The following is a 25642-nucleotide window of genomic DNA, read 5'->3' on the forward strand; positions in this document are numbered from 1 at the left end:
AAATATGTACTGTGTCACATATATACTTTAATAAAATATACGAGACGAAATTTTTCTATAGACATATATTATTATTATTATTATTATTATTATTATTATTACTATTATTATTATTATTATTATCATTATATAGTAACGTTATTATATTAATTTTATGAAATTTGAAGTATAATTTTTACGAAATAAAAAGATTAAAAATATTATTTATTATTTTTCAATGCTCTGAGAGAGATTAATCTAAGGGAGAAAAAGATCAATTGCTCTCAAAGGATTATCATACAAACCATATGTTTATTGAAATATCGAGAAAAATACATATACACGCACGTGCGCGCGTTTTTTTGCATTACATTATTACAGTGTCCGTTATTATCTGTATTCGTACGTGCTTAAGGCAGGGAGTTCACCTTTTATTACGATATATTACATTCTCTGCGTATTAAATGGAACCTAAATAAAGATAACTTTGATCGGGGACCCTGAAATCCAGTCACCTTCAATTTAACGGCCAGTTCCGCACGCGAAACATTATGCACGTATGCTGTCTCGCATAATTCTTTCTCGTTAGTATCATTCGCACCGCATTCTTTTCTCAGTATTTTATTGCTCGTTTAATACTGTTTATAATTTTATCAAATCCCGTCATCTCTCTCTCTCTCTCTCTCTCTCTCTCGCTACTTGTATCTGATGTTTTAGCAGCTAGCATAAACAGGGATGTTCGTGAAAGCACACATCAAAGCGAGTCAAAACAAATTGCAACGACATAAACAAAATGCGGGCGTTGGTTTTTAAAACAAGCATGGAGCTGTAGGCGCGAAGGATAGGATAGGATATACAGTCAGCGTATTTATAGTCTGTCAAGCAGTTGCAACGGTTGCAACAGAGTATGCTTACTCATGATCTGATTTTGCGTTCTTCGTAACGTTTGCGGGGATATTCGCGAGAAAAGATTTAAAAGCTATTAGCCCTAGTCCATTTACAATAAATCTTAACAAACCTGTTTTTTCAAGACTCTCTGACAATGACAAGTGATATTTTCGCAAATATTAGAGTATTTATGATGGAAACACGCGGGCGATACATATATAATATAAGAAGAATATATATCCCGACAGTACATTCTGAATATTTTTAAACGTGTAAATATAAGTATTTTTTGTGGAACAGAGAGAGAAAATTTTGAAAAAAAATTTTGCATTAATAAGGACAATCGATAAGCCATTTTTACCGAATGACGTGACGAATCAACTTTACTGATCGATGAAAGGTCGATGAATTTCTTCGAGCGAATAATAGCAAGGTCGTTACCAACCAGATTGTTAGTCGTTTGAAAAGGCAAAAAGAGAGATGGATAAGAAAGAGGGTAAGAGACGGACAGAGGAGGAAAAAAAGACGGGGAGACGTTCTTGCCAAGCAGTTCTCGGTAATTCTCAGTCCGTCTTTGTGCCCTGTGCGAAATAGAGAAGGCGCATGCTCACAAAAATGCAAATTGCAAACACAAGCGAATTGAGCACATCGGACGAGAATTGCGTTGCTTGATGCAGGCGCGCGGTACTTGTACCCCCAGCTTCTTCATATAAGGTCTCATCATTCATGCTATCTATTTAGCTCTAATCTATGTATTTATCATTATGACAAATGCCTAATCTCATTGATAAATGATTGACTAACTCTCTCTCTCTCTCTCTCTCTCTCTCTCTCTCTCTCTCTCTCTCTCTCTCTCTCTCTCTCGCTTGCCATTATATGTGATTCTAGAGTATACATGTATCCTATAATTTTTTTTTTTTTTTTTTCATTAGAGAAGCTACAAGTGTTTAAAGTTAAGTGAAATTGTTGTCTAAGTGTTAAGTGAAATAAGTGAGGTCTGCGTCGTTTTTTTCGCAGAGCATGTGCGCGAGTACTTTTGAAAAAATAAATAAATGAGAGAGCACATCTTCGTTAGAATGTTTAATCAAGAAGTTAACATGTATCGCAGTTGTGTGCGCGCGCGTGTGTGTGTGTGTGTGTGTGTATATAGTGGATAGGATAATAACGGAGGATGGCGCTTCGTTTGTAAATAACACTCTTCTAATAGCATCTGTGTATAACTGCCGCTACTTAAAATAAACGAAAATCTTCTATACAATTTCGACTTATTTTTTTCACATAGAATTATTCTCCTTTTGCTATTGATTATACATATTCTTTATATCTTGGCTAAAGTATTATTTCTTTGTTGTAACACAATCATTGTACAAGTTACATGATCGATTATATCTTGATCGGACGTAAAATATTGTAGGATTTCACGTACATAAATACATACATACATATACTTGACAAGTTTTGTCGCAATTTCCAGACTGGTCACGTGAAAACGTCAATGGGAAACTACTTTATTAAACCTACCGAATATTGGCGCGAGGGCGACAAGGATTCACTTGAATCTTCGTTACAACACGCAATCTACCGCGTACCCGCGACAGCGTCCAGCTCGAACGATAATTACAACTTTCAACATATTCCCGTGAACAAAGTCGAGAGTCGCAACTGTGGTGTGATAGGTAAGTCTTATTGTACTAGATACATTTCACGCGCGTGCGCAAAATAATTTTATTTTTATCATTATATATTTACAATCACAGTTTCATTATATCTTGATTCGCTACTATTGACAATACTGTTGACCCTATTATAATCATGATTGGTGCACGCGCGCAAAGGTGTGTACATTGAAAATATTTTATTTATTTCCCATTGTGTATACACGATCACGGTTACGATCACGATCGCAATCGCAACGAATTCGCATTGATTTACAAAAAAATTTTGATTATTGTATCTCGAAACGCAACACCGCGTGAAGCTTCACATAAGACTTCGAGGAAAAGGCATCGCGTCGTCTTTTCTCACTCGCTGTATACTCGCATGACCACCTGTATCTCAAAACAGGTTCAGGCACATTTACGTCTTTCCTCGGGCGGATTCTGATGTTCCATCGAGACAGCTTGGCGACGCGCCTACTCTGCTCACAAAACGAAGTCGTTCATACTGTATCTGTGTCGAAATTTTCTCATTTCTTTACTTATCTATTGTTATTGTGATTATTTAATTAATAACGTTCATTTTGCTTCCTCATAGAGGAAGCTTTGTTTTGAATTTGCGTATATACGACGATACAATTATTGACTCTGATATTTTTGTTTCCCGAAAACAATTTTTTCGCGTTCCGAGTTTGCTCGAGCTTTAAAAGGCCGTATCTTCAATTTTGCGATTAAAAAGTCGAAGATTTATATATGTGTGAAAAGGTATCTCATTTGTCTCAATATTTCTCGATGTAGCTCGGAAAAACGACACACACAAAAACACACATAATAACACTGTTCTGAATCTAAGAGAGAAATTTATCTTGTATATGGGGATATTCTCGAGATACTCCCCACCAATTTATAAATTTGAATTCAAATGCGTAATTTTGATGTCTTATATGCATATAATTCAGATTTTAATCTAAATTTAAAGAAAAATTGATTTTATCTTATTCGTCATTATTGATACATTACAGATACATACGACTCGGACGACAGATTAACGGACGCCTTGTTAACGGGCAATACTTCTGCTCATAAAGTTTACATCGGGGCGCGTCCGCGAGAGCGTAGATCATCGATGACAACACGAGAAACCGCATCGCTGGAACGAGAGCAAGACGAGCGTGAATACGAGCGATTCCCAGAACAGACCGTGCATCGTCTGGATTTTTCCCAAAAGGTGGATTACGACGACAGGTATGGACACAAACGAATATGCAAACATTTTGCATTAAAGAGGAATATATATATTATTTTCGACCATAGTGACCACATGGAGCTTTTTAACGCGATAAATTTATCGAGACATTTTTCAATTGAGATATTTATTAATGCCCCGCGCAAGATTACTCTCACGATGTTGAATTAACGAAGAATTAGTGTAAAGTGAATGATCGTAAAAGTAGTGTACGTGTCTAAAAGCATTTATATTGTACGTCTATAATCAGCCTCAGTTTTTATAATATATAATGTAAACACAGCTACCAGAACGAGAAGTATCCAAAGATGGATTCGGATTCCTTCGTAACGTGGAGACCACGGCGAGCCTTACCGCGTGAATATTTCATCGAGATTATGGTGGTGGCGGATGCGAAAATGGTGGAATATCATGGCAGCGGCTTAGTCAGTTACATTCTTGTCCTAATGAGTACGGTGGGTATATATTATCCTTGGATATATTATCCCTGATAATATATCCAATTTTGAACTTAACTTTCTACGATAATACCGCGCAATTAGGCACATTTCTTTTCATGAGAGATTACGCGATCGGCACGTTTTTTACACTCATGCTACACAGGTATATATTATAGGATGATCCCACAACTCGCAATCTCAGATCTCTATCTCTCTTTCTCTCTTTCTTTATTAACAATCTTTGATGAATTTAGAATAAATAATTTTGATAGCAAAAATATTGAAGTATTTCTGTAGTTAACATTTGAAAATAAAGAGTTTCTAGCAAACATAATTTTCGAATGTAAATTTTAGGGAGAGAAAAATGGATGAAAGCATAATTAGTTGATTCCAAGAGAGTACTTATGACTTTATTTATTTTAATTTGAAGCTTTGTTGCAAAGATGTACGGTATTAAAAATAAGAAAAAGTTGCGATAAATAATAATCTCCCTCTATATCATGCTAAGAAAAGATAAATCTTTAAATTGTGAAGAGATAAAGAAACAATCCGCAATTTAAAAAAGGAGGACATCTAACAATAAATTAGGAAACACTATTGTCACTGACGACACGACAATTTTCAAATGTCGATGAGGATCAAGAGCAGTAGCACAGTGCTGTTCAAAAGATGGAAAAGATGGAAATATACGAAATGAGAGCTTGTAATTGCGAAATAAATTTCTGATGAAAAAACATATTCATATAATACACACGCACACAAAAGGAAAGAAAGGAAATGGGAAGATATCCATTCGATGTAATTCGACAATTAGCCTCGTCATAGTGATCATTATCGAGTACGCTATACCACAGTTATGTGTCCCACGCGAAGGCCACACCTTACTTTGCGGGGGCAACATCCTGTGAGGAGTCTGCTTTCACGAACCCACGCTCCTCATTCATTCAATACGATTCAATCGTATTTCCCAGCAACTATCAATCGGTTTTAAAATATGTGATTTTTTATGAATGAAAAAGGAGACAAGATTGAAATGGATGCTTCATATTCACTTCTAAAGTGCGATTGCGATTGTTATACGTATAATTTTCAATATCTTTATATTTTGCCAATTTTTATCGATGATTTTTTTTTTCTTCCTTTGGCGATCGGATGCATTCAAGCAGTTACAAAATGTATGCATTATTTGCATTGTTTTTAATAATGAAATTATATATTTGTATGGTATATCAAGAGACACGGTAGTGTCTTATGCCAAGTAAACGCGCAGCTAAAAGTTGCGCGCGACAGCGAGACGCATCATGTATCTTCACGCGAGTCGGCCCGTTGAGAGCATTGAGATTTTCAGATATTCTTTACGACAATCGATTCCTCTCGTCATTTTACGTATCTTAAGACAGCTAACGATAAGATTCTTTTAAGGACTAGATATATATATATATATTCTATATTTTATGTCAGTATTCTTACGTGTATTTAATTTTTGTATTGATATCGTAACTATCGCATTGTATGATTAAATTATATTTGAATATCGATATCATTATAATTATACAAAATAAAATATCTATGTAATGTATTCCTTCTAATGAACTACTTATCTCAATAGTTTTATATTCAGATGATTATTGATTTATATAAAAAAAATGAGATTTTTATTAAGAACAAAACATTATCAAAAACAAAAAGAGTGCAATCTGCAGGCGTGTCGAAGAATTAGCTGAAAATATCAAATCGTAGGAAAAGATTGAGTTTATTAAACCATGTAAATTTTGTCGTACATGGCAATATAATGTAATTACGAATTATAGAATATCGAATTGCGAGATTATATGTTACATCATTTGCCTTTTTGGAAAGATAGGTTTCTCGTATCTACAAGGACCAATCTATCGGCAATCCGGTGAGTATAGCTGTAATGAAGATTATCAAGACTGACGAGGTATTTGGTATCAAACATAGCGGAAGCGACGGAATCGCGGCGGCCGAAATGCTGAAACAATTTTGCCAATGGCAGAAACGCAACAATCCGGATGAACCCTCGCCGGAACATCACGATGCTGCGCTTCTTTTAACCAGGTTTGTATCAAAAATTTGTATTGTAGAAATATACATTCTTTTTTACGATATAAAACTGTCGTTGAAGATTTTTTTACATATATTGTATAAAACAAAGTCAGAGTAAAGTCTCTTGGCTAATTATAAGCGATTAAAATTAGATAAGTAAAATTAGTAATTATAGTTACTTGTTTTTACTCTTATGTATATAAGAAGTTTAATATTACACACAAAAAAAATTAGATAATTGCAAATGATGAATTTTCCAAATTTTTTTATACGGATATCTCTCTCAAACTTGTCAAAATAATTGTCACACGCACCCACTCATACACACAAAATCAAAGTTCAAAATTCATTGGTTATGTACATTGGTGTAAATGGAAAGTAAATTTTTAGAGAAAATTTATGCCACAATCCGAGTCAAAAACGTTGCGATACATTGGGCTTGGCTGAGTTGGGTAGAATGTGCTCGCCAGGATCTTCATGCGCCATCGTACAGGATAATGGATTAGCTGCGGCGTTTACCATCGCGCACGAGATTGGTCACGTGTAAATATTAGTCATATAATATGCGATTTATTTGTTCTTTGCAACTTATATATTGTATCATTTGTACCGAGTTATAGAGCGATTCTTTGTGTGAAGTCTTGTTGCTATATACTCGCCCCATGAGAAAGATGCATTTTTCTCGACATTTTTAATAAACCTCCAATCTTATAAAATTTCTTCTCCTTTTTTTTTCTTTTCTGATTTTGTACATAGTGCAATTGTTCTTGTAACATCCACTCAGAAAAAATATTCGGAATGCATTACAGGCTCAACATGCCACACGACGACGATGCCAAATGCGCAGGTTTCAGGAATCGTTCGGGTGTACACAACGTGATGTCCCGCATGCTGGATGATAATACTTTTCCCTGGGAATGGTCCAAGTGTTCCCGATACTACGTCACCGAATTTCTCGAGTGAGTCATTAATTGGCATAATACTCGGTTATAAATGACGTGTTGGAGCATTCCGCAAAAGAGAGATCGTTAGTAATTGACCTCTGTTTCACATAGTATGCAATGCCATGTTAGATTTTGTCGTTAGGTTGATTTCGCTATTTTTCTATTTGTAGCGATGCAACTAAATCTTTAATCCATCAAAGGCGAAAACTTTACTCTCTCTATTCCGATTATATAAAATAATTTGTAATAGTAAATAAAATTTTTCGGTTATTGTGAATCTTTTATCGGTGTATTAAAGTTTTTAAATATTAAAATTTAAAATTTTTTCAGCTAAATGATTATATCTAATTTGAAAAATTTTGGTGCGTTACTTAAAAGATTGAAAGAACATAAAGATGACTATAATCTATCATCATAATAGTATCTCTTTAAATCATGCTTTTTGTAACTGCTCGATTCAAATTTGAGCCGTTTTCTCTTTAGCTAAATGTCAGAAGAGTTTATCATTTATTGTAATTTTTTTAATCTTTACACATTTTTACAAGAAATGCGTCGAGAAAAAAATCGATTAAAAAAAAAAAGTCCATAATTGAAAGAAAGTTTGCTTGGTGATAAGATAGACACCCTTCATGTTTCTATAAGCTAATAACAGATGTATATATTACGCTTAAATAGATTTAATCGGGTTAAATAGCTTCATTTGTCATACTTGTTATCCGAATAATTAAAATATATCTCTATCGGACAAGCCAATTAATTAAATGTTGTCATTCATTATAATTTAAAATATATGCGTGTGTGTTAAAGGTTTTAAGGCGTTTTTTTCCGATCAATTTATCGGAAAGGCATTGTCGCGCAGTTTTCCAGCGCAGGGATCGAAACGAGTCACGGACGACTCTTAAAAATACCGTTTAACGAGATTTTTTAAATGACGTAGATATATTCTCGTTCATTTCTATGTTTTATGCGTTGTTATGGAAAGTATCACTCAAAAAATATGCGAATTGACTGTCTAGCATATTGTCTTTCGCAACGAAGATACATCAAGTTCGCAGGATTTGAAATACTTTAATTAAGTAGCAATTTTTGTTTCAGAGCTGGATATGCCAATTGTTTGCTAGACGAACCAAGCAAAACGATGGAGAGACAGGATGGTCGATTACCTGGCGAGGATTATTCGGAAAACAAACAATGTGAGCTCGTCTTTGGGCATGGATCTAGAATCTGTCCTCACATGGTGAGTGATGGTAAGTCGAAAACGTTCTCTTTACGCGTCTGATCGAGATATAACTGCAGCCCAAATAATCATAGGAACGCATCTCATTTCCGCGTTTACATTATCCTCATTCAATTAATTTATATCTTTGGATATTTTTGACGGATGTTATCTGCTCTTTATTTTTATGATATAAAATGTATATTTTAATGATTATATTTAATAAATGAGCGTCGTAAGAAGGAAACAAAAGAGAGCTGATTATGCATATTTTTGTTTGTAATGAGCACTATCTTTCCTTGACTACTCTATAAGTTTTATTTAATGCTATCTCATTACGGCGCTTAATTCACTTAAGAATTGAAGTAAATTGGGGGCTTGGTTGGTTACCGGCCAGGCAGTGTGTAGGAGATTATGGTGCACCGCGCCACTGTGGGACCATCATCAACAATGTCACACCCAGCATATGCCGTGGGCTGACGGTACACCTTGCGGTGTCGACAAGTGGTGTCATCGCGGCGAGTGTGTCTCGCGCAGAAATCTTGAGCCGTTAGACGGGCAGTGGGGCGAGTGGGGAAGATACGGCGAATGTTCGCGGACTTGCGGCGGCGGTATCAAGAGAAAGTATCGTGAATGCGATAATCCAGCGCCAAAGAATGGTGGCAATTACTGTATCGGCGAGCGCGTCAAATATCGCAGTTGCGGCACCAGAGAGTGTCCGCCAGGCAGTTCAGATTTCAGGTATGTGCTAATAATATGTATTATTATATCGTATCAAGACGCTATTTCACAGACAGTGAGAAATAAATCTATGAGAGCAAATATCTATCAATTAACTGGTATTTGAAAAATAAAACTGTTAATGAGAGAGGAGGGGGGGGGGCGAAGGGAAAGGGAGAGAGAAAGAGAGAGATACATAGTGATACATAGTAGTCAAAGGAAAAACATATTCCTTCTTTTTTCTTTTTTTTTCTTTCTTTTACAGAGAACAACAATGCTCGAAATTTGACAACAACAATTTCAACATTCAAAATCTCGCTAGGGATGTCAAGTGGCATGCAAAATACACTAGAAGTAAGCGATTATTTATATTTTGTGTGTGTGTGTGTGTGTGTGTGTGTGTGTGTGTGTGTGTGTGTGTGTGTGTGTGTGTGTGTGTGTATCGCCTTTATTCATATATCTCCAACTGTAAGATCGACTTGATCCAATTTCCAAGAGAGAAAGATGTGATATGATGATTTGTGTGAAACGAACAAAGAAAGACATGGATAGAGATCCATCTCTCAGAATATATCGCTTTTATTTAACGTACGTACAATGCTTGTGAAAAAAAGAGATATTCTTTCTAGCCAATGTTATAGGTACTGCATAGTTTTAGTATAAATACTTATAAATACTCAATATAGATACTTAATAATTACCGTAAATGGCAATTACTTTAAGAGTTACGATAGCATAGGTGATTTTATATGCAGGCATAACATTTCCATCTTTTTTTTATCAATTTGTATTGTATTATTTGCAAGCATTCTGTCTCCAATATTATGAACAAGTATTTATAATAACGCGTAACGATAGAGATTGTTGCAATATTGCCAATGCAATTAAAAAGAGAAACGTGTCACTCGCGCTATTTACAAAGCAATTTCGGGTTCAATACGAGAATTATTGTGGTGCGAATCTCTCTTTTACAGTATTACCGCAAGACCATTGCAAACTATACTGCCAAGTGGAAAGCAATCAGTATTACATGTTACGTGATAAAGTAATCGATGGGACACCCTGTGGTCCTGACACTTTTCACATATGCGTTAACGGTCAATGCAAGCCGGCTGGATGCGATCACATTTTGAATTCGACGGCCGAACTCGATACTTGTGGAGTCTGTAGAGGCGACAATTCTACCTGCCAGAGAATCACGGGCTCCTACAACGCTAGTGTATACGGTTACACGAAAGTAGCTAAAATCCCTGCCGGTAGCAGCTACATCGACATTAGACAACACGGATGGCTAGGCTCTCATAATGATAGTAATTATCTTGGTAAGACTTTTCTACCAAAATGTATGCATACTTTGTATTCCGCGCACAGGTTGTCTCTGATAAAAATTTTTACCAACTGACCTGATGAATCGCCTTTTATGAATAGATCTGTCTAGTATTATTCAAGATTTACCAACTACTCGGGGAAATTGTATATTATGCATATACATGCTTTACTACAAATCAAAACTAAAATATCCAATCTTTATTTTCTACATATATATAAAAAATAGTATGGATATCGCGAATTAGTTTACAAAAAAAAAAAATCTATATTCTTGTCACGTATTTATAGATATATAAAATATAATAATGACAATCTGAATTTAAATGCTGTATTTTGAAGAACATATTCTGTTTTTCTACACACACGTGTGTGCACAAAAATCGTTTCGTGACAAGCTATAACGTCTTATTAATTTGGGTAAAAATTTAAAATTCACAATATATTGTCATTACAGCGCTACGAATTGGAGAAGACGGCGAATATATCCTAAACGGCAATTTTATGGTAATGCACCGTAAGGTGATCGTGCATCCGGGAGTCACCATCGAATACAGCGGACCAGAATCAGTTGTAGAACGTTTAAATAGTTCTCGGCCTATTGTCATCGATTTAATTTTGGAGGCAGGTCTAAAATTTATATTTAGAATTACATTGTTCGCGGGCGGCAATAGCTTATCGAGAGATGCGACTCTCAAGCGAAAATACGATATTCCAGGTGTTATCCGTAGGCAATGTGTATCCACCGCAAATCACATACGAGTATACTGTACCGAAAAAAATTCTAAACAGCTTCACGTGGTTGCTCAGCGATTGGTCGACATGCAATCGAATGTGCCAGGGTATGAAATATCGTAAAGCCATATGTAGGAGCACCGAGCATAAGGACGAGGTGCCCGACGATTATTGCAAAGGCGAGGAAAAGCCGCAAGAAGACAGTCAGATATGCAATGCATATTGCATACTGCAGTAAGTAAGCGATACGCGCATAAAAATGTTATTAAATTTTTCGCAACATTAGCGTAATATAATATTGTATATATTACAATACTTGGAAAAGATTTCAATATGCTTACGGAGATGAGCGCACAAATGTTGCGCACATGTTCAATTTTAACCAAGTGCAAAAGCATAGTCGAAGTTTTAATAATGTTTTTTCTCAATGAAATTTTATCCCGCGTAGTCCCAAAAGCCCATTACATACTTTCAGATGGCAGATGATTTCTGTGTCCGAATGCTCAAATCATTGTGGCCCAGGCATGCGAACCGTTACTTGGCGATGCGTTCAAATCTTGTTAGATTCGCCGTCGCATCCCCCGCGACCAGTACCGGCGCATGCATGCTTGCATATTGAAAAACCGAGCGAGCATCAATCGTGCATAGGGCCGTGCGACGACGCTCATTGGAGTTACAGCGAATGGAACGCCTGTAGTGTCTCGTGCGGCGGTGGTGTACAATTAAGAAGCGCGATATGCGTAGATTCAAACGAGAGGCAGGTACGAAACGAGAATTGCGCCAGACAAGAGAAGCATCTCAAGAGGATATGCGGCCAAGAGGCTTGTCCAAAATGGGATCTAGGAGAATGGAGTGCGGTAAGTAAGAGAGGGAAAAAAATATATAAATAGAGACACATGTGACATTACATTTGTTAACCAATCTATCTGGAAGATTTTTCTCGAAATGTATTAATCGTAGAAGAATATACTTTTTTTATTAAAACTTTAGAAATTCAGGAAATAAAAATATGTATTTTAAAATTATTATTAATTCTTTTCTTTTTTTAAAGAGATTAGTACGTTCCGAAATTTTAATGTCGTATCTTGTCTCATCCAGTACTATTTATCGCATAATTTAAACTGATAAAAAAAAAAAAAAAAACGAGAAAGAGAGAAACACAGAGAGAAATAAATATCGTTATGCAGTGTTCCGTGACTTGCGGCGTGGGAAAACGACACAGAGCATCTTGGTGCCAAGTCGAGAATCGCGTAGTACCGCGTACCTTCTGTAGCGGTACACCAATCGCAACGACAGAAATCTGCGCTACTGGTCCCTGTTATCACTGGCATACCGGCGATTGGAGTCCGGTACGGTCTATATTGGATAGTTTTACCCCAAAATCGTTCATCGATCAATTATTTCTCGAGCTATCAAGTTGAATTTAATCTCTTGTTGTTGTATAGTGTTCAGTGACATGTGGTGAAGGAATATTGCGCAGAAAAGTCGTTTGCCAGAATGCCGATGGTGTGACGAGCGACGAATGTCCCATATCCGAGAAACCGGAGACTTCAATTGCTTGCACACTAAAACCATGTCTCAGTGTCGTAAGTCAATTGTGTATATACATTAATGTAATTATTACAGGATGGAAGACTCTAAATTTATATACAAGGTATCTAGTAAAGATTATGCCAACGTTCGTGAGCGGGTAGAACACAGTAAACTGCACAGGAAAGTCCTTTACCATTTTGCGATTTTCGTAATAATTATTGAGAAATTAATTAAAACAGATCGGTCAATCCGTTCACGAGCACAATCTTTACCAGACACCCTGTAGAAGTGGAGGAAAAAAATTAACATTATATTATTGCATTTAAAGAACAGAAATTATTTTATTATTACGATATATTGAAGATATTTGTTTTCCATATATCAATTATTTGTTTATCTATAATATAATGCTTGTAAAAAAAGACTTTGTTATCGTTTTTCTAGGTTAGTCTACCACCCATCACTTATTCATCCAATCCCCCGCGCGAAGATCCCTCTCAACAAGATAATGAAATCGACAGCAATGGTATTACGTTCCATTCGGGTTACAAATGGCACATAGGATCGTATGGAGAGGTAGGCTTATTTATATTTTATTCGTGTAGGGGAGAGGGGGAGAAAAGAATTTGTTTATTAAAATATATTTATTTAAAGGTTTATAATGGTTTATTAAAAATATCTGATTTATCTAGTTCATTAAAAATATTTTGCATATTATATTTATAATATATGTCATCATTTTTACATATAGTGTTCACGAAAATGCAATGTCGGATACAAAAGTAGAATAGTGAAGTGCATATCCTCGGAAACGGGAGTAATCGCGCCCGATTATTATTGCGACTCTATTCAACAACCGATGATCAAAATTGCATGCAATCGTCATCCATGCCCAACTTGGAATACCGGTGATTGGAGCGAGGTATTGAAACAAATTCATAAAATTATTCTAAATGTTATACATATAAGCAAATTAAAATCTTATATATTATTAATGTGTAGAATGTTATGCGTGCAACACATTTGATAAAAATAATCTCTCTTAACGAAAATATATCTTTTTTTTATGGAAATTGTTTCTTGTGTTATATAAAAAATTAAAGAATATAAAATTATATTTTTTGTGCGAACGCGCGCGTGTATAATTATTCTCGCAGAATATCTCTCTTGTATGTACAGTATAATGAACATTCATACACATGTATAATGATGTATTCTCGATTAATGATTCGAATGGGTTTAGTGCAACGTAGAATGCGGTCATGGATTCCAGCATCGCCAAGTTCGCTGCCAAAGTCATCGTGGCGAAATTTTGCCGGACGAAGAATGTACTAACGAACAACCGAAATACGTGCGGAGATGTCAAAAAGAATCTTGCAAAAGTAATCCTAAAAACCCTAAGGAGAATAACTTGGAATCTAACATCGTTCGCAGATGGAAAATGTCTAATTGGACTCCCGTGAGTAATGCCATCTATTAGTGCCGTAGAATAAAAATAACGCAAAAAGAAAAATGTTTCTTTAATTTCCTAGTATTCAATATGCAGAAGCAAATAAATCGCGCAGATAATGATCAAAACGCTCTCTTTTGTAATTAAAATGTGATAAAATTAAAAAAAAAAAAAAGTTTTATTGCGAAATATAATTTTATGTAAAGAATCAACATCAAAAGAATATTGAAGATCAGGAATAATAGGCTTTAAAAAGAAAAATATTGATAAACAGTATTGTATTGAGAAAAGTATTTTTTCACAAACGAATTGTTTCTTAACACATTTTATGTAAGTGAATAATAGATACAACCAATGTATGATATAAACAAAAATAAAAATGTAATATACGATTAGCTTACCGAATTCGTACCGAATTGGAATATTTTGCAGTGCTCGAAATCGTGCGGTACAGGGGTTCAAACCCGAAGAGTGGAATGTACAATGAGAAGAGGTAGCCATGGGCCAGAAATACCCGTTAAGGACGAGCAGTGCTCGAAATCGAAATCACGCAAGCCAAAATCACACAGATTATGCCAACGCGTTGGTTGTGACTATATCTGGCAAGAAAGCACCTGGTCGGAGGTATCTTATCTGACAGCATTGCAATCGTATCTATGTTACTAATCCGAATTTTGCGAAACAATTTAAAAACATGAAAATAAATTTGAGTTTTTTCCATGAATATTGTATACATACATATGTAGCAAGAGGGAATAATGATTATCTCATATTTTATCATTTTTAGATTTTAATCTAAAGAAATGTTGGGAATGTTGGAAATATATAGGAAATTTCAACAATATTATAATGTATTATAAATAAACAAATCTTTTTTTTTATTTTCTTTATGCACATTATTAATCTCACATTCTTTGTTGAGAACTCTATAAAACATTTTCCAATAAGTTTTGCATTCTTTGATCATTAATGCGTATGATTGCTAACTCTGCAATATAATTCTTTCGTGCTCTCTCTCTCTCTCTCTCTCTCTCTCTCTCTCTCTCTCTCTCTCTCCCCTCCCTCCCTCCCTCCCCTGCCTCTCCCACCCTTCCTTCTTATTTTAATAGTTGAAAATGAGAAAGCGAAATTTAATAAATTGCGTTTATGTCTTTTCCAAGTGTTCAGTGAAATGTGGCGAAGGAATACAACATCGTACAGTCACTTGTCATCGAGTGAATCGCTATGGGTGGATCGATCCAACCCCAACCGAAGGTTGTCTAACGGATCAGAAACCGACCGAGGATCAAATTTGTAAACTACGAGAGTGTAGCGATAAATATTATTGGGTTGCTGGCACATGGAGGAAAGTGAGCGCTTTCTCAGTAATTCTGTTTTAATTGAAGTGGACATTATTATATCGAGTATATTAGCAATTATAGTGCAAAAAGAGTTCTTTTTAGTTTAAATAAAAACAATGGAAAACAACTTGGGTGATACAAGATTGAAGTCTTTAAGGAAAATAGCGATAATTTTAATATCAATTTTGCTAAAAAATTGATTTATTTACATAATCAGAGAAATGATGTTATTCGTATCAAAAAAATTACAGAGATATTAAGTAACATATTGTGTAATGAATTATAATTATATATATTTCTTACATGTATGCAAGCATTTATCATGTTTTTGACTTGTTTATAAAATCAAATAGAAATTTTTTTTTTGTTTTTGATCTAATAACTCTTGTCTTGTCTGAAAGTTTGAGAGAGAAGGGGAGGAGTAGAAAGAGAGAGAGAGAGAGAGAGAGAGAGAGAGAGAGAGAGAGAGAGAGAGAGAGAAGCTTCAATATCTTTTCTTTTTTTTCATCTATTTCAGTGTAGTCATCTTTGTGGACGCAAAGGTCGACAAATCCGTAAAGTTTATTGTCATGACGCAATCGGCAAAAAAGTTGCACGGTTTCATTGTCCAATCGAATATAAACCGCAACGAAAACGTAAATGCAATCAAAGAAGATGCGGACCAGTCACTTGCCTTGAAATTCAGAAACGACTCAAAGCTACCACAGACGGCGAATATTCATTATTAATTGGTGGTAGAAATATGACGATTTATTGTCACGGAATGTCAAGCGTTGAGCCACGAGAATATCTGACATTGCCAGCTGGTGACAACGAGAATTATGCAGAAATTTACGATAAAAGGTTAGTAAATTATTCCTTTTCTCTCAAAGAATTATGTATTATCGTCGATCAATTTTATGTAACAATTTGCATTGTTCTTATTTTTGTATTCATATTCTTTTTTTATATATTGTCATTATATAGTATATATATATATATAAAGAGATAATTTATTATATCTTCTTAAAGAGATATTATTCTCTTTCTCCCCCCTCTCTAGATTGATTATCCGAATATCCGTTTATCCGAAATATTTTGTTTCGCTATTGTTTCGCATTATTTTGAATAATGCATGAATGTTATATTGCATCTTATTTTCGGAATATCCTTCAGAATGTTATGATCCCAGCGACTCAATAACTTCCTGCAACATTCTTTAATGACATTTAATATGAATAAATTAGATTAAAAAATCCACACATGTGCCCGTTTAATGGTCAAAGGAATGATAGCTGCAACTGTGTGTCCGAATTGGGGACAGTTTCTGGTAGGACAATGTTCAAAAGAGTGCGCATAGATCCTGCGAAACTCTACATTATAGGTAAGAAAACTTAAAAATTTTAACAAAATTTATTACATTACACAAACAAAAATATTTACATTTATGACTTCAATTATTTATGTACACAAGTCACCAAAAGACTTTTTGAACAAAAATATTATAATTTTGCAAAATATTATAATTAAAACAAATATGTGTTACATGCTATATACACACACACACACACACACACACACACACACACACACACACACACACACATATATATATATATATATATGTATATATATAGGTTTGGTAAAGATTGTGCCAACGTTCGTGAGTTGGTAGAACACAGTAAATTGAATAGAAAAGTTCTTTACCATTTTGCGATTTTCGTAATAATTATTGAGAAATTAATTTTAAAAAATCGACTAATTCGTATGAATATAAGCGCATAGTGAGAAACAACGGCCCAGAGACATCCCAAAAGTTTGCGATCGCTAGGCGCTCGAGGAAGTTTTGGGAAGAGCGCTCTGCAAATGACAACTGTTACGTACGAGTGGTACATAACGATGGATTCTCGCGTTCTAGCAACTACATCAATGGATTGTCCCTTTTTACTGCGCGCTTACACGAATTGGTCGATTTTTTAAAATTAATTTTTCAATAATTATTACGAAAATCGCAAAATGATAAAGGACGTTTCTGATCAGTTTACTGTGCTCTATCCGCTCACGAGCCGTTGGCACAGCGTCCTTACCAGACATCCTGTATATGTATTATATAAATCTCTTAGATGGTTAATGTGAATTATTTGACGTGACTTTTTTAATGTTGAAAAAGAAAAAATTTTTTCAACGGTAATCTCTAATCTTATAACAAGGTTGCAATAACAAGATCGTGCGCAACAATATTAAAACTTTGTAACAAAATATTTATAATATTAAAACTGCAACAAAATATTTATAATATTAAAACTGCAACAAAATATTTTTTGCAAATTTTTTTGTTTCCATACTATCTCTATGGTCATAAAATAAAATAAAATAAATTACTTCATATAGACATATGTACATGAGTCGCTTTATGTTTAGCAAATGATTACACATTCTCGTGGACGAAAGGAATGAAACGCGTGGAGTATGGCAAAGCTGGTGATTGTTACAGCCTTATTGATTGTCCGCAAGGACGTTTCAGCATTAATTTAAAAGGGACTATCTTGGGATTATCGCCAACAGTTACATGGGTTACGGAAACTTCAAGCGCTTTTTTCGCGATCAATAAAATCGTAAGTAATCGAGGAAAGATTTGCCATACATGCCATATGAGATTGAAAACAAAACTTAAAATTTTACTGTATATGTATAATCTTTATTAATCAATACTTTGGTCCCCAAATGCTTTTTTCAATATATTTTTCCCAGATTATCCAATGTTTTTTTTAAAGAGAACTGATTTCGATTAACTTTATTTAAACTTGCATAAAAATGACAAATTTTTTATGTTGCGTGCACCAAACTATCATTTCTTTAAATATTTGAATATTAAAAATAATCTCTCTCTAATTTCTCTCCACTTGTCACGTGTTGAAAACATTAGTATTGTTATTGTCATATTTTTTTACCAAACTCAAAATTTTAGTTGAAAGAATACAGAATATTTTCTCTCTTTCTATTTTAATATAACAATTCTCGATATAATTCTCACACACGTTTATATACATATATATCTAGATATATAATATATTATGTTTTCTAACATAATGCATTATATTAGATATATAATGTATTATTAATGTATTTATGTTTATAATATATTATGTGTTATATTTAGAATGATCAGCGAATTCTCGGTAAATGTGGCGGTTATTGTGGCTTTTGTAAGCCGAAGACAGGCCTAAAACTGGATGTATTATCTCCCTAGTCACAGCCATCAAGTTTTCGTACTACACATTTATTTGTTCTATATATCCCGCGACATGAGCCGTGATATTATATTTAACCACCGATTTGCTTTAAACACGATTAGTTTCTTAGTAGCTTCCGAGATGTGTGTGTGTGTGTGTGTGTGTGTGTGTGTGTGTGTGTGTGTGTGTGTGTGTGTGTGTGCGTGTGTGGGTATGGGTGTGGATGGGTGGGTGGGATAATGATACCGACTGGCGAGTTGCTGATCGATATAACAAGATGCACATGACACAATATATAAGCTATCACTGCCATCATGTGTGCGATTATATAAATTAAAATTTTGAGTTATAAAGCCTATATTGTTTTGAACATATGTTGCGTTTCATGATGGTTCGTAAACAATACTCTGAGGTCGAATTTTTATACGTTCTATTAAATAATCTATGATAATGTGCATAAGAGTAAATATTTGCGACATAGCAAGGGACGATTGTTTTGAAAGCAGATAGAATATAGTCAAAGATCCCTATTTTATCCTATCATAGTGAAATAATTTTCTCCTTCTTTATCCAGTGAATTTATCACTATAAAACGTAGATAGTAATACGCGTGTCTGAGTATTTAAATATGCAAAGATATTTGTGCCGAATTAACAATGTAATCGTGTTGTGTTTGTAGAAGGTATAGTGTCTTTATAAATGCAAAAGTAAAAAACTTGAAAAAATAAAAAGAAAACAAAAAATATTCTCTATTCTTCGAAATATTTTTCTTACCAATTATAGAAGCGGTTTTCTTTCTTCTTTCACGTACGACAGATTGAATTCAGCAAATATATTATAACATCGAAAATGAATAAAATATCTATTATTACATGTATTTATTTGTATAAAAACTTGAAATAATCGATAATGACGCATTATATTCTACAAACATTTTACGATTGATGTTATGCTCTCTTTTTATAATTTTATGATCCTACAGTTTGTTTTTATCGAGATTCACTGCCGTATTTTTATAATGCTCTATCAATTTTAAAAAGAAGAAATATTAAGGAAAAATCGATATTTTATTTTTATTTTTAGTACTAAAATCTTTGTGTGCGTGTGTGTGTGCGCGCGTGCGCGCGCGTGTGCGTGTGTGTATACATATACAGTATATATGCATAAATATATATAACCGTATCTAATATTTTAACATTCTTGTAAGAAAATAATTAACGATTTGTAGTGTTTTCAGATAGAAAGAAAATGTAGTTTCTAGATTGAAAAAAAAGAAGTATAATAGTCGAGATATATTATGTACATTTCTTGCGTGCAATAAGCAAGTATACAGAAAAACTTGCAAAATTTGTTGAACAAACTGTAGAAAGTACTTTTCTCCTTTTTTTTCATACTTGTATCTCGTAAAGAGAAAAGTTTTATTTGTTTTATCTTGTCGAAGATAGTCAATTGCAGTAATATTAATAGCACAGAAGTATAAGATGAATAAATCTATTAGTATTATAATTCACAGTGTACGCATATAAAGTAGTTTGAAAGTGGTATAAATTGCGGCTATTATCGCTAAAACGATAATTATCACGTCTAAAAGGATTATACAGGGTATTATACAAAATAGATTCTACAAACTGTCTCTATACAAAGCATTCTTGTTAGAATACAATTTAGAACTGTTTTTTTTCTGAATGAAGATTATCTTATGATTCGCCATTTGTATTAAAAAATATTTGTTGAACAATACATTTGAAGAGATTACCCGAGATTCGATAACACCTTTGTGTATCTGAATGTTTTAAAATTTTGACAGATTACAATGTCTATATGTTTCAAAATAACGATTTTAAAATAGTGATTCTTCGTTTCCAAGAAAACATTTTTAGAGCTTATTTACATTTCATTTACATTTCTTTCTATAAATTTCATAAATATATAAATATACTATTGCTTTATACACGAATAATATTTAGCTTTCACGCAACCGGTGATTTTGAAAGTTTATTATAAAATCTTTTCTTTTCCTCCATTTTCAGCATGAAAACTCTTGATAATTAACTGCAAAATATAAAACTAAAATTTTGAAGTGAGATTAATTCGTTTAAAATTAAACAAAAAGATATATTTATTCTATTATTAATAAATCTCTGGAATTTGAGAGATATTTATTGCTAAATATATAAACATATTAAGAAAACTTTAGGTTAATGAAGACCACTGGCATTTTTTAAGAAATGCGAAATCACTCGAAATTGATTTTGGCAGTGAATGTGCAAGATAATTTGTGTCAAACTTTTTATTTACAATCGCTTGTAATATAATCAGAAGTTATAGATTTGATGAGATATTTGCTAATGAGAATTTGGATCATTCAATTCAGTTAGTGAAAATAGATAGTTTGTAAAATTTATTTAATAATATTTTGTATTTTTATCCGCAATTGCAATGAGAGTATATAAGAAGTTTTAGGCTCCGTTTTCTAACTACAGTGCATATAATATATAATTGTATTACATTACTGATGGAAATTTATGAAATTTGTACAAAAGCCAATATATATATATATATAATATTTATATTATGAAGTAATAATAATCTATTAGCACCAAGTACGCCCTCATTTTCTATATCTACCAAGAATCTAAAAAATTGAGTGAATGCTAAGTGCATTCAACCGAAATTGCTATAAGAAAAAAATTTTGTATATTAATTTATTTTACCGCGCCAACTTAGGAGCGACGTCAATGCGACGCCAATTAATCTTTTTACATTAAACAGCCAACAAGATTGATTAGTACAATAAATCATTTTGTTAACAATTGTCGTTGGACTTGCATCATTAAATGTTTATGGTGGTCCATTTGTCCATTTGTTGGATATTTTGTAATTCAAATATTGCCTGTTGGTTATATATAAATATGTGTATTTGACAGACTGCCATAGTTAATATTATTATATGTATGTATGCGCATGCGAGCACTCCACACACACACACACACACACAAATCATACACGTTAAAGCTTATATAACGAGTAATCTGCCATAATCTTGGCCACATTGTAGCATAATAAAATATAACGGAAATTGTACGATTTATTTTGTAAGTGCGTAACGTGAGTATAAATACATTTTTTAACAAGTAATTTAAAAGTGCCAAAATTAACGATATTAGTCGCGACAGTTTCGATAATGTTATATACAAGGTATATCTGAATGGTTTGTACAAATTTTTGGAATAAGTTCCAGGGGCCTAAACAAGCAGAAAATGTTCATGGGATGAACATGGGATGGGAAATACTTGCTTCTGGAGTTACAACGGTTCGAAGTTTTCTTGCAATGGCTGGAGAAATCATCACGTCAAATCGCATAGGAGTTACAAACTGTGTTCATTTATTATTTGCTATAGCAAATTATTTTCTCCTGATTTTGCCACAGACATAACAAGACACGGTACACTTGCTATAACAAATACTAAATAAACAGTTTGCAACTCCTTTGCGATTTGACAAGATGATATCTATTGCATATATATCAGCTATTGCAGGAAAACTTCGAATCGTCGTAACTTCAGAAGCAAGCGTTTCCGACTCCATGTTCATGGGACATTTTCTGCTTAGGTCCCTGGAACTTATTCTCTAATTTATACAGGTATGTATATATATATATATATATATATATATATATATATATATATATATATATATATATATTAGGATATCCGTTAATTTGGCAATTTTTAAAATTCTTATGGGATTCCCTTTAACTTCTTAGTCAGTAAAAAAAGAAAAATTTTGGTCCTAAGTCCAAACGTATTGTTACGAATTTGTTAGGTGGCTAGGCAACTACGTGAGGAGGGTGGAGATTCTGGAAACCATTACCATGAAAACACATTGACTGTGTTATTTTGATAAACTTTTATTAGATTTTTTTTTCAGTTTTATATATATATATATAAACAAAAACTGTAAGCACGATACATTGCAAAGATTGAAAAAGATAAATTTCGATTAAAACCCAATGTATTTTAAATGGGAATTCTCAAAGTCGATGCGGGAATCCTTAGACTCATCGTATTATGTTTTACTCACAATTAGGACCAAAATTTTTCTTTTTTTACCGATTAAAAAGTTAGAGATACCATAAAAATTTTAAAAATTACCAAATTAACAGACACATTATTCAATATTTAGGAAGCATGTGCTAATGATTGCACAACTGAACATCGATTGTTAACGTGAAATTATTCAATATTTACAGAACAATTTTTGTATTAGTGAAGCTATAGCGACAGATGAGCGGTTAGTAGGTAAATCAATATCGAAATATTTTATAGATTACGCTGCGTTTTATTAAGATAAAAGCGTTATTATTTCGCATATATAATATGCTCTCGAATATGCTTCCAAAACGTACTGGTTAATTTCATATGATAAGGCATGTATAACAGTTACTATAGAACAATATCGCAACATTCTCAATTCATCTTTGCAGACACCTCACACAGACCCTACAACAAGCTAGCTTACAAGTAATCTAGCATGAGAAGAGGGACTCCATGTCACGAATTTACATATCCAATATTATAGGCAGCTAATTGATCGATTATTGTTTAGTAATTAAATATACGTGAGAATCCATTATTTTATAATTTTATATATTTACCAATGTATTACGTATTGTGTAATGTACACTAAAAATGTCACAAGTGTTCCAAGATTTCTTATATGGGCATTTTTGGGTAATACATCTACTTTCATGATATACACATAATAGGTCTGATTAGACCTATGAGATATTTTTTACATTATAGTTTTTTTTTATTTATTATTAATTTACCCTTAACGAAAATGGTATAAGATACAGTTTTCGAACAATTAGTGATTAAAAATAAGGAACTTTTAGTAAACTAGACTTGAGAAGTGTAAAATAGATAATAACATGACATTCTTAGGTCAATTTCAAATGCTTTTATTTTAATCGGATTGTTATTTAAAGTTTACTTGCAAAGAGATATGTAATGTTCAAAATTGAGGAGATTCGATAATATATGAGATTGTCGAATTTCGTTTATGCCTGTACAGTTCGTAAGTTTGCAGAAAGAAATAAAAAGTTTTGATAATTAATACTCTCTATTTTTTTATGTTATCTTATACTTAAAAGAACATCATCTACATGCGAAAGTAGACAAATTTAATTTAGAATCTTTTAATATTAGATAATGTAATTAATGTAAAAAGATTTTCTTTAATATAAAAGTTATTTCAATTATCAGCTGCGATCAAATCCGGTTCAATGAAAGTCATTTATCCAGATATGATTTATAATAAAAATTTTAGACAGTTAACAATTCGTAATGTGTGATAAAAGTGTTTCATAGACTAAAATTTTTATTCACCGTACCAATATGTGTTCTCTCTTTCTCTTCTTTTTTTGGGGAGAGGGTGATTTCAACACTGAACTATTGTATACCATACTAGAACCTAGAACGCGCACGACTATGCCCCCACCCCCCACCACTACTATCGCGGCCACTAAAGGATAGCTGCAACTTTTCAGAGCTGTCTCTTTTTACCGTGAACTATCATGACTGAAAACATCGTCCTGCCACGAAATCACGCCAAATCACACGCGATTTGTGATACCACGCGAATATTTATTTCTATGCTAGATGATCGAAAACGTTAAGAAGCAGAGAATTAAAATAAATATGAAAAATGGTAAAGTGTATCTTAAAAAACTGCACATCAAGCTATGATAATGGTTTTAGAATGGATAATAATACATCTGGTCACGTGGTCGACGCAGTTAGACAGACAAGAACAGCTCTGAGAAACGACAACTCTTGCAGTCCCACATTTTTGGCTGCCAATCAGCAGAGCCGTGCGTATTCCAGTATGGTATATTAGAGTTCTATACATAGACAGTATAACTAGATCGAGCGTTCGCCTTTATTTAAAGAGTGGGAATAAAGATGCACGTAGAAAAGGACATACTCTGTTTCGTGCTGTTTGCGTTCTCTCTCGCTCGCACATAGCATAGCGCTCTCTTTCGTCATGCTACGTGCGTGCGAGAGAGAACGCAAAGGGCACGAAACAGAGTATGTTCTTTTCTACGTGCACTTCGGCTCCCACTCCTCAATACTCGCAAGCCGGTATTTATAGTCAGTTCTTATATTTAAGACCGTCTTAAGCTTCAATCTTAAGATGTCCTAAATCAATCACAGAGCCGTATTAGCATCTTAAGACATTACTTAAAGCTCGTATCAGACTACGCATTGAAAATTAAAGATTGAAGATTAAAGATTGGAATTTGACTAATCAGAACAAAAAAGACTAAAATTTCTTTATTCTGATTGGTTAAATTTCAATCTTCAATCTCAATCTTCAATGCATAGTCTGATACGAGCTTAAGACAGTCTTGAAATAAGAACTGACTATGAATACCGACCTCGGTTTAGATATACTATGTCTATGGTCCTATATACATAATCAGAGAAGCAACATCGTTACCCCCTCCATGCTTCCCATGATTGCCATATTGGTCTCGCAGCTGTTCATGTGTAATCTAAAAATTCCTAAAATTGTCTTATTGACAGAGATATTCAAAATGTTTTTTTTTTTTTTAGAAAATAACATTACAAATATACTTTTTTCTCACTTACGGTATGCCGGTTGCGATTAGTTTGCACGTAGGATTCACTACGTGCAAACTAACCGCCAACATAGGACGCGTTCATTTAACGACCGTAATGCTCGCGAGCATTATCTGTCTTTGTTTAACTTTCGGTGAACAACAAAGATGAAATGATACGTGAGCGGTTGTTAAGTGGAACGGACCCGTAGCGGTCAGCCAATCAGCAAGCGGAACGCCATTGTCGCTTCTCTGATTACATAGGA

At 33.7% G+C, this 25642-nt stretch overlaps 2 protein-coding genes and 1 long non-coding RNA gene across 5 annotated transcripts in view; 1 reads left to right on the plus strand and 2 right to left on the minus strand.

Annotated features, from left to right (window-relative positions):
• LOC138936536 (A disintegrin and metalloproteinase with thrombospondin motifs 9) overlaps positions 1-18960 on the plus strand; it is a 38690-nt gene extending 19730 nt beyond the window's left edge. Inside the window, exons 6-29 of one of the 3 annotated variants that reach the window (XM_070301989.1) lie at positions 2342-2543; positions 3545-3767; positions 4052-4223; positions 6073-6287; positions 6666-6818; positions 7085-7234; positions 8315-8466; positions 8837-9176; positions 9421-9509; positions 10130-10477; positions 10939-11105; positions 11200-11450; positions 11692-12073; positions 12404-12565; positions 12662-12802; positions 13194-13325; positions 13501-13671; positions 13993-14208; positions 14632-14823; positions 15360-15548; positions 16057-16382; positions 16766-16902; positions 17940-18133; positions 18679-18960. In XM_070301989.1, the coding sequence (XP_070158090.1) occupies positions 2342-2543; positions 3545-3767; positions 4052-4223; positions 6073-6287; positions 6666-6818; positions 7085-7234; positions 8315-8466; positions 8837-9176; positions 9421-9509; positions 10130-10477; positions 10939-11105; positions 11200-11450; positions 11692-12073; positions 12404-12565; positions 12662-12802; positions 13194-13325; positions 13501-13671; positions 13993-14208; positions 14632-14823; positions 15360-15548; positions 16057-16382; positions 16766-16902; positions 17940-18133; positions 18679-18768 (4794 nt within the window). In that variant the 3' untranslated portion in view covers positions 18769-18960. Of the gene's footprint in view, positions 1-2341; positions 2544-3544; positions 3768-4051; positions 4224-6072; positions 6288-6665; positions 6819-7084; positions 7235-8314; positions 8467-8832; positions 9177-9420; positions 9510-10129; positions 10478-10938; positions 11106-11199; positions 11451-11691; positions 12074-12403; positions 12566-12661; positions 12803-13193; positions 13326-13500; positions 13672-13992; positions 14209-14631; positions 14824-15359; positions 15549-16056; positions 16383-16765; positions 16903-17939; positions 18134-18678 lie in introns of all 3 variants that reach the window. The other 2 variants (XM_070301991.1, XM_070301992.1) reach the window with 2 other exon arrangements.
• The window catches only part of LOC138936537 (uncharacterized), a 50388-nt gene that overhangs the window by 3162 nt on the left and 21584 nt on the right, over positions 1-25642 (minus strand). The gene's annotated exons all lie outside the window — the stretch shown is intronic.
• LOC138936539 (uncharacterized) lies at positions 1797-24357 on the minus strand. The gene is made up of 3 exons (XR_011447384.1): positions 24147-24357; positions 3553-3672; positions 1797-3004 (listed from the first exon to the last, which is right to left on the minus strand). It is a non-coding gene; the product is annotated as an uncharacterized lncRNA (long non-coding RNA).

Source organism: Polyergus mexicanus, unplaced genomic scaffold, assembly GCF_030449975.1.
Source record: "Polyergus mexicanus isolate NDT 795.1 unplaced genomic scaffold, iyPolMexi1.0 SCAF_9, whole genome shotgun sequence".
In the NCBI taxonomy this organism is placed as follows: domain Eukaryota; kingdom Metazoa; phylum Arthropoda; class Insecta; order Hymenoptera; family Formicidae; genus Polyergus; species Polyergus mexicanus.